The sequence below is a fragment of the Bombina bombina genome, chromosome 2 (genome assembly GCF_027579735.1).
Source record: "Bombina bombina isolate aBomBom1 chromosome 2, aBomBom1.pri, whole genome shotgun sequence".
NCBI lineage: Eukaryota > Metazoa > Chordata > Amphibia > Anura > Bombinatoridae > Bombina > Bombina bombina.
This window is the reverse complement of record NC_069500.1, coordinates 581,711,129-581,725,573: the sequence shown is the minus strand read 5'-3', so window position 1 is coordinate 581,725,573 and position 14,445 is coordinate 581,711,129. Positions and strand designations below refer to the sequence as shown.

Here is a 14,445-nt window from a genome sequence, read left to right as displayed (position 1 = left end):
ATGGAGCTAATTTTAACTATGTGTTTAATCCCTTTGCAGTTCAACAATTATTTAAGGCATTTGCTATATTTGATGCCAGTTTACAAGTTGTTTAAAAACATATTTATTTTTAAGTCATGGTCAGATAAATTTGCTACAAAACAACGGGTCACTCGCAGAATATAATCGTGTGACATGGGATCAGTCCAATGTAATGTATTTTAAAGAAACGAATAGGAGAGAAAGTATATGAAAGCAAGGAGCACTATAGATGTATTATGTGGTGCCACAAACCCAAAAGTGCAATTGTATAGCGAAAAAGGGGAGAAAGAAAAGAAAATGAAGATATGGTTATTCCAAATACCAAGATTACAACACACCATTGGTTGCTTCAGAAAGAATAGCCTCAAGAAAGGAAGGGAGGGACAACAACAAAAGATGTCAGGAGGTAGAGAACAGGAACAGGAGGGGTTTAGGGCGGGGCTGTTCCAGGCAGTTGGGGAACCAAGGAAACAGAGCAACGCTTAGGAAGCAGGAAGGTGAGTAATATGGCAGAACATAGGTTTATACCGCAGGTCTGTTATTGCAATCCGGTTTGTTTATTGTTTGCAGCTTCTGCCTGTGCTTGCTGAGTGTACTCTCCCTGGGACTGGGAGGTTAGAATACTGTGATATAATTACTTCTGTTTGCTGTTACAGTGATGCCTGTGCGAGATGATCTCTTGTGTATAAATCATATAGCTGCTTGATAATAGGTCAGCGGTACTTTTAGTTTTACACACATTTCTCTTGTGCAGGTAGGTGACACTTCTGAGGATGAATCGTGTGTGTATTGTGTCCTGGCAGTTCATGTATTGCTGATGCTTATTATCTGAAGTGATAGTCTGCCAAGTAATATAAATGTAAGGTTTGCATTGATTTTGTGGTTGATATGCAGTTCTGCAGAATAGTATTGTTTTTATCATTTCTGAAAAGACTTGTGTGTATATTCACTGGTTGTGTTTGTAATTTGATGATTGTTATTAGTTTACTGTTTTAAATGATGTTTTGCAATACAATAATAGTTTATGGCAGAGATAATAATTTATAATGCTGAACTACTATTACTACTATTATTGTTTTTGTTATTCATTTAGTAAGAATCTAACAATTCCACAGTCCAAACTCCCCCCCCCCCTAAATTCAGAAACTTTGTCAGTGTTTGTGAGAATAGTGCAATTTCCTTACTACCTAAAATTTCATATGTTAAAGAGACATATAATTACAAAAGAAAAATGCTTAAAGGGACAGTCTACATCAGAATCCCTTTATTACCCATTCCCCAGTTTTGCATAAACTGTATATTAATACACTGTTTACATCTGTGAGTACATGGTTTCTAAGCCTCTGCCCCTTATCTCAGTTCTTTTGACAGACTTTCATTTCATCCAATTGGTGCTGATACTTAACTCCACAGGAGTAAGCACACTGTTATCTATGTGACACACATGAACTAGCAGTGTCTAACTGTTAACATGCACTGAGATAAGAGGCAGTTTCACAGATAAGAAATTAGCATATGTTCCTACCTATGTTTAGCTTTCCACAAAGAATACCAAGAGAACAAAGCAAATTTTGATGATAAAAGTAAATTGGAAAATTGCATTCCCTCTCTCAATCATGAAAATTTAATTTTGACTAGACTGTCCCTTTAAATGTATTAGAGTATGTTATTATTGCACTGTTTTTTGCACATGACTATGTACTTAACCTCTGCAAAGGGGTTAAACACATTTTTAAAGTAATCTCCAGAGCAGCAATTCACTACTAGTTGAGCCAATGACAAGAGGCATATGTGTGCAACAACCAATTACCAGCTATCTCCCAGAAGTACATTGCTGCTCCTTAGCATACCAAGGTATGCTTTTCAACAAGGATACAAGAACAAAGTCAATTTGATAATAGAAGTGAATTGGAACGTTACGTGAACTATTTGAATCATAAAAGTTAAAAGTAATAGTGAAGAATATATATTTAAAATTATGCAATGCAATATTTATCTTAATAGTAGTCAAAATGCTTTTTGCTTTCAAAAAAGTATCAATAAAATCAATATATTTTTCCTTTCTGGGTTTTTTTTTTTTTTTCTTCTTCTGTTATTCCTTAAAGTGATTGTTAAATTTAACGAATTAAAGCCCAGTATCAAAAAATAATCTCAAAGGCAGGGGCACTTTAATTCATTATAGTTTACAAAGTCGCTTATTTTTTGAAAAGTATACAATAGAGAGCAACCTTTAATATTGCTTTATAAAATTGAGTACTCACTCAACCATGCTTTTGATAGGCCAATGGTATTGTCATTTAAAAATCATCTACATTGATTGGTTGAAATCGATGTCCCTCAAGATCCAATCCTGTAACACTTTTTGTGTCCGACCATCAGACTGTTTAATGACCCGCTCCTTCACACACTGTGGTAGATAAAGCGGTATCCATAGCATCCATACTCTACTCACACACAGACCCCAGTGTTGAGTATGCGTAACTTGACCACATCATTTTGATCACATCGGCCACGATCTACCAGCAGTGCCATCGCAATCTACCTATTGGGCACCCCTGGTCTAAACCATCCTGTAATGCATGCAGCAAGAAACAAAGAAGCACGGTTTTTAGTTTGCACCTCACTTGGACAGTGCTAAGGTCAAATTTCAAGCCCTGTGATAGCGCACATACACACCCATACACAAATGCCCTTTTTAACATATTTATAAATATGTACATATTTATTTTATAAAATATACATTTTTAATAAATATACTACAACAGTTTCCAATAGCAGTGCAGGAATTATCTGAGACTAATGGATACAGAGCATTCATCATTTATGTAATATAGTTTTTGTTTTGAAATCCATAAATCATATTACTTATTCTGATGTCTCTGATCCATCTTTGCTATGTCACTGTTCTCATTAGTCTTCTCCATAAAGGGTACTCTTCCATAAAAGCTATAGCAGTCTTTGTGAATAACATGAAGTCATGCCAAATACAAGCATGAACTGAAAAAACCTTGGCAACAGTCAAGTATCGCAGGCCCTTCTTTAAAACATTCATAGTAAATGTGAGTTTCTAATCCAGGATTGTTAAACAATTGATATGCTTTTATATGTCATCCAGTTATCTATTTGGTCACACTGAGGACGCGATAAGGCTGTGCTGTGAGGTTAACCTCACTTGTCCATAAGGGTCTTCATTATTTTTTTTTTTACTGTCTAATTGAGAATTAAATATGTCCTTGCACCTCATATTCTATTGCTTCTGTGTAATTTATTTTACTTACCCCACATTCCCTAGAGAAACCAAAAACGCAAACTCTTGCACGTTTAGGCAATTTTCAGCACTTTAAACATTTAAAGTACAGAATTTGCATTTTGGCCTATCTAGGAAAGTGTTTTCAATGTTAAAGGGACACTGAACACAATTTTTTTCTTTTGTGATTCACATAGAGCATGAAATTTTAAGCAACTTTCTAATTTACTCCTATTACAACATTTTCGTCATTCTCTTGGTATCTTTATTTGAAATGCAAAAATTTAAGTTTAGATGCCGGCCCATTTTTGGTGAACAACCTGGGTTGTCCTTGCTGATTGGGGGATAAATTGCATCCACCAATAAAAAAGTGCTGTCCAGAGTCCTGAAGATAAAAAAAGCTTAGATGCCTTCTTTTTCAAATAAAGATAGCAAGAGAACGAAGAAAAATTGATAATAGGAGTAAATTAGAAAGTTGCTTAAAATTGCCTGCTCTATCTGAATCACAAAATAAAAAAATTGGGTTCAGTGTCCCTTTAACTTACATGATAATAAGCAAGATAAGTGCCTTGTGCTTGAGAAGTTAGAAGCCAGTTATAAATATTTTATAGTAAATATATGTTTTCAACTTTTCATCCCTTTTTTGAACAGGAAAAAGCAACTTAACCTTTTTTAAAAAAAAATGATTGACTCAGTCAGACTACGTCGCCAGGGAGCTATGGACTTTCGCTCACACTATGAGTACTTGTGTGTCCTTCAAGATTCTGTCCCCCTAGCTGCAGTAAAGGCCAGCGTCCGTCAAGGCATCCTCAGTTTTAATGCAGATCGGATTAAACTCTCTGACTGGCCACCTATTATTAATACTCTGAAAATTAATAAGAGTTTGACAAGTGTGTCAATAAAAAGCTGTCATCAACCAGGACTTGGCGAATCAGGTGTGTGTCAAAACCGCAAATGTGAATGGTGGGAAAAAATAAATAAATTAAAGGGACACTGAACCCAAATTTTAAGCAACTTTCTAATTTACTCCTATTATCAAATTTTCTTCATTCTCTTGGTATCTTTATTTGAAATGCAACAATGTAAGTTTAGATGCCGGCCCATTTTTGGTGAACAACCTGGGTTGTTCTTGCTGATTGATGGATAAATTGATCCACCAATAAAAAACTGCTGTCCAGAGTTCTGAGCCAAAAAAAAAAGCTTAGATGCCTTCTTTTTCAAATAAAGATAGCAAGAGAATGAAGAAAATTGATAATAGGAGTAAAATAGAAAGTTGCTTAAAATTGCATGCTCTATCTGAATCACAAAATAAAAAAATTGGGTTCAGTGTCCCTTTACGTTTGCTCAAATGCAATAAATATATACTCGGCCATATCTTCTATAATATACCTGTTTCTAGATTTTATCAATCTGTTTAACACTTCACACCTACCGAAATGATTATCATCAGCTGCTTAATTATTGGTGCTAAAATACCATAAGATTGTACCATGGTTCCATTTGTAGGACATTTCCCATAAACCAAGATAGGTGAAACACTTCATAAATAGTTTTTTTTATATAGTCTTAAAGTCATGAAAAAAAGGCTGTTTATAAGTTATCATATCTCATTAGCAGATTCTAAATCCTGTTACTGTATTTTATAACGCTTCAATTTTCTAAAGCTTTTCATGATGCTTTCTTTATGTAGCAGGGGCTGAAAAATATGGAATCCATTTCAGAAGACGTATACCACCCATTCGATCAAAAGACCTGACTTATCAGTTATGCAGAGCAGTTGCAGACTGTTTACGTGTTTCCAGTGCTTTAAAGGAGTTAGACCTGCATGGTCTTCCTTTACGGGAAAGAGATCTGGCGACTTTGGCAAAGGTAGTTTTCCAAAACCACCTTAGTAGTCTAACAGTATTGCTTTCATTTTGTTTAAAGTGAATGTTAAGTATAAGGAATTAAAACCCAGTATTAAAAAATATTCTTAAAAACAGGTGCACTTTAATTTATTAAACTTTACAAATACGTTTTTAAAAAAAAAAAAAAGAATTACCTTTTTGTTACGGTCCTCCGCCGATCCTCCGCCAGCTTCTCCTTTAGTATTTTGCAGATCGATGACTAATCCGGCTTCCTCCAATCGTTGTGTTTCCCCCTTTGGCGTCCAGCTTGTGGGGCACACAACGATTGGAGGAAGCCGGATTGGTCATCGATATGCAAAATACAGAAGGAGAAGCGGGCGGTGGATCAGCGTTCTGTTTACCGTAACAAAAAGGTAAGTATTTTTTTATTTTTTTTTAAAAAAAACGTGATTGTAAAGTTTAATGAATGCCGGCCCATTGTGCCCCTGTTTTTAAAAGTACTTTTAATACTGGGCTTTGATTCCTTATATAATTGTAATTTAGCAAGTTTTATTATATTTCTAGCAGATCTGATGCCATATTATTGTGAACAGCTAACGGTTTGGCAGTTGGACATAGCTCTTTAGAGTTACTCTTCAATCAGAAAGTTACTTTCATTGAAAATCAGTGCAGCTTCCAGAAGCATGTCAGACTATTGAACTAATTGTTATAGTACAGAATAACATTACCAGATGGTTTTGGATTGTATTAATACACCTTTATGTATTATATTTATATTAGTAAATAAATGAGTATATACTGCTCAGCTAACTTTAAAATGAAATTGAACACCTGAACAAAAACAAATCAAATACCTGGTCTTGGCAATTTGTAGCATTTTGAAAACCTAGGTTGCAGATTATTTTTTTTTTCCCCTAGTTAGTATTTATGCACAATGTCAACTTACTGTGGTGCTTTAAAGGGACACTAAACCAAAAAAAATAAATTTTGTGATTCAAGTAGAGAATACAATTTTAAACAACATTCCAATTTAATTCTATTATCTAATTTGCTTCATACTTTAGATATCCTTTGTTGAAGAAATAGCAATGCACATGGTGAGCCAATCACACAAGGCATCTATGTGTAGCAACCAATCAGCAGCTGCTGAGCCTGAGTTTTGTCAGCTTATGTATATGGCTCAAATAATTGGTTTTCTTTTTATAATGGCCGTGCCAGATTTTTTTTGTGTAAAATAAGAAGGTCAGCTCTTATGGTAGGAACATGAGGAAGAAGAAGTCATTTAAATAAGTGTGATGAGTTGGCATATCTGAATGGAGAAAATAAACTAAAAATCTTACATATTCCAAATAATTGGCATTTTAATAAAACAGTTATTCTGTGGCGGTCATTGTGCTGTGGATAAGATGTTTTTGAATAACAATTTGTTTAACTTTTTATGTCCTGTCTTTCTTTTTGTAGGGATTGTCTGCCTCTTCGTCTTTGGAAGTCTTGTCTTTAGCCTATTCTTCCTGTGGAGATGAAGGTTTAGAAAGTAAGCTTTTACTCGCATTTAAAAACATGTCTGAATAGCTAGGTGATCACTGGGGTGACCTCTAGTTTTTATTGCATTCCAGAAAAGCCTGTATAAACCCTTCTTTTAAATGTAGATAACATTGATAACAATTTAGTAAGGTGATCACAGAGGCAACAGTGGTTATTTGGCTATTTGTAACATTACTTACTAAAATCTTAACAAAAATTTACTTTTTTTTTTTTTACATTTTTGTTGCAGCCTTCTCACATAGAATTAAATATAATAATTATATATTCTAAATCTGCTGAGCCTGCAACAAAAAGATTATATAATTTGTGTGGGTCACTTACTAAAACATGTCTTACATACTAAAACATGTCTTACAATAGTCTTTAAATTTAAAATATAATAATATGTACTTTAATTACTTTACCTGCAAATTTATACTGCAGTGCCTCGCCATTAACCCTTTCTTTTTAGTTTCTGAATTATACAGCTCTAACTCCCCCCCACACATTTCCTTCTATGGCTGTATCATCTATATCTATTGTTGCTTTGGTAGAGTACAAAAATGCATAGGGATTATCTGCTGGAGCATGCCTAGAAGCTGGGGGGTGGAGTTGGCTGCTCCAGGCATCTTGGCAATGTAATTAATTTTGCGTATTTTTGAAAATTATTTTAAAATACTTGCCAGCAATTTTTAAACAGTTTTTTATGCAAACAATTTTTAATTAATTAGCCCTTTTAGAATATGCACACATCTCAACCTGTTTTATTTCCTTTCAAGATGCAAAAAAAAGCTCAAAACCGGCTTAGCACTAAGGTGTGAAAAAGGCTTAGTAGCAAAAGGGTTAACTCCCATACAGGGGTTTAACACGGTTACGTTCAAGCCATAGTGCAATAATATCTGCAAGAGGGCATTTAAGGTAATCTGAATTACTTTATCTCACTTGGGCTAAAGGAGAGATCCTGCCGTCTGTTGAGGAGTGGTTTGATTGTAATGAAATACTAAACATATGATGAAAACACACAATACTTTAAAATGTTCAAAAAGCCGGTTGTGTGTATATTTATGCCGACATTTTGGAGGCTGTGGCAGTTTGCTAACTGTAGTTTGACATGAATAAATTAAAACACAATATTGCCTTGTCTTGTTCTCCCATTTGCAACATGCTGTTTCCTTTTATGTGCTAAAATAAGCTTGTGATCCATACAGTGACTCATTTGGCCGCATTATATCCCTTGCTACTTTCACATTGGGCAATAAGTTTCATCTTATTTATAAGGAAAACACAAAACAGGGAATATATTTTGGAAAAATAAAATGTATTTCTGAATACAAGACACTTAGAATAAACCGTTTTGTAAGCTTCATCCATTAGCTGTAAAATAAGTGTTCTTTAATATTGTTGTGAATTCTATAATCCCGTCTGCCATAGTTGTTGACTACTAACGGTGTGTTATGAGCTGTTTAATTTTGTTTGCAAATCGTAAAATTTATGTGGAGCTTTGGAATTCCACCAGAGGTTTCAAAAGTCTAGCGCTCTGGTCTGCAGTAACCAATAAAGCTAGAATTAGCAATTTATTATTATACATATTTGAGGTAAATCCATACAAAAATTCTTAAAATATTAGTTACTATCAGTATTTTTTAACATTATAAGCAAAGGTTGAAAAAATATCACTAGGTGACTAATCTGAGGAAAAAAATAATAATTAAGAGTGTTGCACTGAATATATTTTACTGTATACTGCTGAGGTGGATTTGCTTGGCAGGATAAAGACTGGTTTGTAATCCATTGGAAGAAAAAAATATGAATCCAACCATTGGTTATTGAGATAATATAGCTCCACACTTTATATTCATATTTACACAACTGATTTACTTAAAATGTTGTTGGTGACAGCTATAATATGGTAAAAAAGACAAATTTGAGTTAAATTAGTTATTGTATTTCATATTTATTTAGATTTTATAAGTTGAGTTTATATAGGCTCTTTTAAACAAACAACTATAATTATAAAGCAATGTATATACATTTTAACTAATTCTGTCTATTTTTTTCAGCCATTTGCCAAAGTGTAAAGAATTCAATGACCATTAAGGTGATAAATTTCACAGGATGTAGCCTGACCTGGCGCGGAGCAGAGCATATCGCTAATATAATAAAGGTATAGCATGATAATTATCCCTAAAATTAGGTAAAAATCTGTCCTATGAAATGTGACCACTTTATAAATGGCAAATTGTTGCACTATGAAAGAATTATAACAGAATCCTTTTATAGCTAAATGCACAAAATATAAACTGTTATCCAAGTAAGAAAATACACCTGCATATTTAATAAAATATTGCAACAATAGCTCTTAATTTTACTTTATTTATATTATGTCAAAAAACAACATGTGCAGTTGTTTAAGAATAATAAAAAAACAAACCAAATAAGTGTATGTAAACCTTTTTATCTGTATGAGTAAATTGAAAATTCTGTATAGATAAGAATAGTGTGATATAAATGTAAACCCATTGTTTGGAAGAAATATGTTGCTTGATTCACTTAGTTTAACTAATAAGTATCTTTCTTTAACATTATGTTATACAGTTTAAAACGCTTAGTTATTTTTAACAGAATATATATTAATATGACTTATAATTTATAATAATATAAATATATACAGTGGGGCAAGAAAGTATTTAGTCAGCCACCAATTGTGCAAGTTCTCCCACTTAAGAAGATGAGAGAGGCCTGTAATTTTCATCATAGGTATACCTCAACTTTGAGAGACAAAATGTGGAAACAAATCCAGACAATCACATTGTCTGATTTGAAAAATAATTTATTTGCATATTATGGTGGAAAATAAGTATTTGGTCACCTACAAACAAGCAAGATTTCTGGCTCTCACAGACCTGTATCTTCTTCTTTAAGAGGCTCCCCTGTCCTCCACTCATTACCTGTATTAATGGCACCTGTTTGAACTTGTTATCAGTATAAAAGACACCTGTCCACAACCTCAAACAGTCACACTCTAAACTCCACTATGGTGAAGACCAAAGAGCTGTCGAAGGACACCAGAAACAAAATTGTAGACCTGCACCAGACTGGGAAGACTGAATCTGCAATAAGCAAGCAGCTTGGTGTGAAGAAGATGAGAGGCCTGTAATTTTCATCATAGGTATACCTCCACTATGAGAGACAAAATGTGGAAACAAATCCAGACAATCACATTGTCTGATTTGGAAATAATTTATTTGCAAATTATGGTGGAAAATAAGTATTTGGTCAATATCAAAAGTTCATCTCAATACTTTGTTATATATCCTTTGTTGGCAATGACAGAGGTCAAACGTTTCTGTAAGTCTTCACAAGGTTGTCACACACTGTTGCTGGTATGTTGGCCCATTCCTGCATGCAGATCTCCTCTAAAGCAGTGATGTTTTGGGGCTGTCGCTGGGCAACACAGACTTTCAACTCTCTGCAAAGGTTTTCTATGGGGTTGAGATCTGGAGACCTTGAAATGCTTCTTCCGAAGCCACTCCTTCGTTGCCCTGGCGGTGTGTTTGGGATCATTGTCATGCTGAAAGACCCAGCCACGTTTCATCTTCAATGCCCTTGCTGATGGAAGGAGGTTTGCACTCAAAATCTCACAATACATGGCCCCATTCATTCTTTCATGTACACGGATCAGTCGTCCTGTTCCCTTTGCAGAGAAACAGCCCCAAAGCATGATGTTGCCACCCCCATGCTTCACAGTAGGTATGGTGTTCTTTGGTTGCAACTCAGCATTCTCTCTCCTCCAAACACGACGAGTTGTGTTTCTACCAAACAGTTCTACTTTTGGTTTCATCTGACCATATGACATTCTCCCAATCCGCTTCTGGATCATCCAAATGCTCTCTAGCATACTTCAGACGGGCCCGGACATGTACTGGCTTAAGCAGGGGGACACGTCTGGCACTGCAGGATCCTGGCGGCGTAGTGTGTTACTGATGGTAGCCTTTGTTACGTTGGTCCCAGCTCTCTGCAGGTCATTCACTAGGTCCCCCCGTGTGGTTCTGGGATGTTTGCTCACCGTTCTTGTGATCATTTTGACCCCACGGGGGGAAAGATCTTGCGTGGAACCCCAGATCGAGGGAGATTATCAGTGGTCTTAAGTGGGAGAACTTGCACAATTGGTGGCTGACTAAATACTTTTTTGCCCCACTGTATATATAAACATTCTTTTTAATCCAATGTTTATTGAAATAAGTTACTAAACATCCATAAATACAAAATGTATACATAAATTGATCCATATTTTTATATATGAAATAACATTACAACGAAAAATGAGAGTCTAAAGAGAAAAGGAAAAAATAAATAATTTATTTGAGGGTATGTGGTTCCCTTGTAAAGCGAGGAGTTTGTCACTATGATGGATGTCACGAAAACCTCAGGCTTTAACTAAGAAGGGGTTAATTCTGTGTAGCTTGAACTCAAAACAGTTATTTGTTTTTCAAGAAGAATTGTGTGTTTTCTTTGAAGTGCCAGGAGCCTCCTAAATAGCCCCACCAAGTGTTATTGTGTATGCATTGAGTCATAAAGCCACTCAAGCTCTTAGATTCAGAAAATACACAGGAAAGGGTTTATGGCTTAGGTTGTCAATAGAATGCATGATGCAAAACAGGGCCTCCATCACAAAAACTGACCAGGTCACTGAAAGTACATTGGTATATTATGTACATATGTGTGTTAAAACTGTTATAACCTTAAATGAAGATAATTATGACCATCTATGGCATATTTGATATCAAACCGATTCTCCCAATGAAACTAAGAGGTTCTCGATATGTAAATATAGAAATAGTTACCTAGCAGAAATTATAATGGATTGTATAATTTCATGCAAGAACTTAGTCTATTGAAGGGCATAAAGACAGGGGGGGGTTTCTTAGCCCGCCCAGGAGGGTGTGGTCAGGCAACCTAATCTCTGGAAAATGATATAAGAATCTTATGTTTTTTAACAATAAGGGGTTCATTCTTACAAGCGGAGCTGCTTTACAGAAGTAAGGAGCCATCATTTTCATGCCAGCCCCTGGCGCAGATCTTGAAAACTAGGAAAGTATTCAATTCTGTTTTTCTCCTTTTTATTTTAAAACACTGTTTGCGTGTGTAATTTTATTTGTAACAACTTTTTATTAATAATGCATTGTGCATAATATTTTTGGCATGATAAATAATTCCTTTATTAAGTTTGGCCTTTGTCTAATAATTGAACCACGTTACTGAAAGAGACTGGAATATTAGAACTGTATAATTTTAGGTTATTTTCTGCTAAATTGTATTTAGAGAGTTAATGTGTAAAGTCTGGGTTTTTTCTTAGGATTTTCCCTTTAATACATTTTAAGTTGTGGCAGTATTGGAGCTATAGGATTGTTGGTTTAGTGTGGGTGGCATTAAAAGGGAGTTTTGGGCATTTCTCTTACATCTAGTACAGACTAGGGAGTGTGGTTAACCCTTGCACCCACTAAACTGAATCACAAGCTTGCCTGGTGTGGCTAGATTGTGGCCTATTGGTGACAGAAAAAGAGGGCTGATAACCCTTTCTGTGCTAAATAAGTGACTGGCGCAGGGTTGGATAACCTTGGTTCGTCACAATGGAACTATATGTTTAATAGGAGTATGTAATAAAATATTTTTAATGTATTGGTCCCATATCAGTTGCGGTTTAATATAAACTTTCCGGTTTCCTTATTTTTACTAATTCAACAACTTTAGTAACCCTCCTCCTCCACATTTGTACAGCGGAACATTTTTACTTTTCCAATTTTTAGCAATTGGATATCTTGCACTATTAATACAAATCTTAGAAAGTTTACATAAAGGGTTTTTTGGAAGTTTATTTAACAGCCAAATCAAGGGCATTTGGATCTGAAGAATTTCTTTTATTATATCTAGCAAGAACTGGTAAATTTGTGGACATCATCACCACATGTGTCCAAGTCCATTGTCCACATGACCACAAATATGAGGACAAATTTGGATGTATCTTGTTAGCATTTTCCCATGTCAGGAAGGTTTCTTTGGTTATAGGATTCAAGATGCAAGTATACAAGAGTTCCCCTAGGTTATAGACCCCGCTAATTCTTTTAGACCCATAATTTATAGTTTTAATGAAGTCTCCAGTCTATAACTCTTTGTATAAATACTGCTTGGCTCTAGGCTACAATATCTGGAACCCCATTCCTCCTAAAACTTTCAGCAATTACATAATTAATTTGTTTATTCTAGGGGATCTTCTATTCCAAATAAAAGTTCTACATTTTTTAATTTAAACAGTATAATTCATCTAGATAGTTGGCCAAATAAACTCCTAGATATTTCAGTGAACCATTACACCATTTAAAAGGGCAGCATTCTTTGATCTTCTCTGCTTGTACCGGAGTGAGAGAATTATTCAGAACCTCTGATTTTGAAAAATTAATTAGAAAGTTAGTTTATTCAAGGTATGTAGTTCCTGCGTTAATTCAGAAATAGAAATTTTTGGGACAGTGAGAGTAAATAGAACATCATCAGTGAACATAGTTTATATTCATTGTTACCAATTTGAATGCCAGTATGGCAACATTCTGTCTAATTTGTGTAGCTAGCGTCTCTGTTACACAGGCATACAAAAGGGGAGATAGGGGCAGCCTTGTCTAAATCAGTTTTGTGATTACAAAAGATTAGAGTATACCATTGATCTATACTTGGGCGCTAGGGGCAGAATATAATGAAAAAATTGTAGTTAAAGTAGTCTCTACAAATCCAAAAGTCTGAAGTGTGGCTCGAAGAAATGGCCAACTGATCCGATCGAAATCTTTCTCCACGTTGGTTGAAAGAAGCAAAGCCGTGATTTGGTTTTAACGGCATACCACATTAAGCAGAAGGCTTTGACAATATTGTCCTTGGCTTCTCTTCTAGGGACAAAGCCCACTTGATAAAGATATATGAGACAATACAGCATTAATTATGTTGGCTTAAATTTTGGCTGTAGTAGGGAAGCAATTGCCTCCAAAATCTCTTTGTGGGTAATTGGACTTTTTGCCTGAGAGATTTCAACTTTAATTTACTTAGGTATGACTGCATTTAAGAATATTGAGTAGAATGAATGGGATTCTGAGATTTTGCTTGATCTTTTAAATTATACAATTTTTTGTAATGATCTCTAAAAGCAGATGCAGAATAATGAGTACGGCTCCTATTGTCTTTTATGTTTAATATAAGATTTATGTAAATTTCCCCCTTCCCTCAATTTTCTAGCTAGTAATTTCTCATGTATGTTAGCTTCTTCATAGTAAATTTGTTGAAGTTAGAGTTAGCGAGTACTTGAAAAGTCAGGACACAACCGCTGCAGCTGTCGCACCACCAGGAAAAGCGTAGTTGCAAAGAGATGACATCATCAGAACACATCCATCAAAGAGCCCACAAATTTGAGCAAGGTGCAAGGCCAAAGGGAGTGGGAACCAAAGATTAAGTGCAATAAACAAGAAAAAGGCTGCACAACAGGTCTGGAATGAAAAAAAAACAGGTTTATTGCATGAATAAAACCTCGACAGACATGGACAGGGGGGGTAGTCTACCGACCTGTCCATGTCTGTTGAGGTTTTATTCATGCAATAAACCAGTCTTTTTCATTCCGGACCTGTTGTGCAGCCTTTTTCTTGTTTAGCGAGTACTTGATCTTTTGGATGTATTTTATGTTGTTCTTCCAAGATGTTAAGATCTTTTAATAGGGTGGATGCGTTAATTCGGTTTTGTTTTAATCTGGATGCTTTCATGGCCATCAATTCA

General features: G+C 35.1%; 1 protein-coding gene across 1 annotated transcript in view; it reads left to right on the top strand.

The window, feature by feature from the left end:
* The first annotated feature begins 805 nt into the window (after positions 1-805).
* The window catches only part of CEP78 (centrosomal protein 78), a 168,490-nt gene continuing 154,850 nt past the window's right edge, over positions 806-14,445 (top strand). The window contains exons 1-5 of the mRNA XM_053702476.1: positions 806-880; positions 3,920-4,203; positions 4,959-5,137; positions 6,577-6,649; positions 8,700-8,803. Coding sequence (XP_053558451.1) covers positions 3,951-4,203; positions 4,959-5,137; positions 6,577-6,649; positions 8,700-8,803 — 609 coding nt within the window. The 5' untranslated portion in view covers positions 806-880; positions 3,920-3,950. The remainder of the gene's footprint in view (positions 881-3,919; positions 4,204-4,958; positions 5,138-6,576; positions 6,650-8,699; positions 8,804-14,445) is intronic.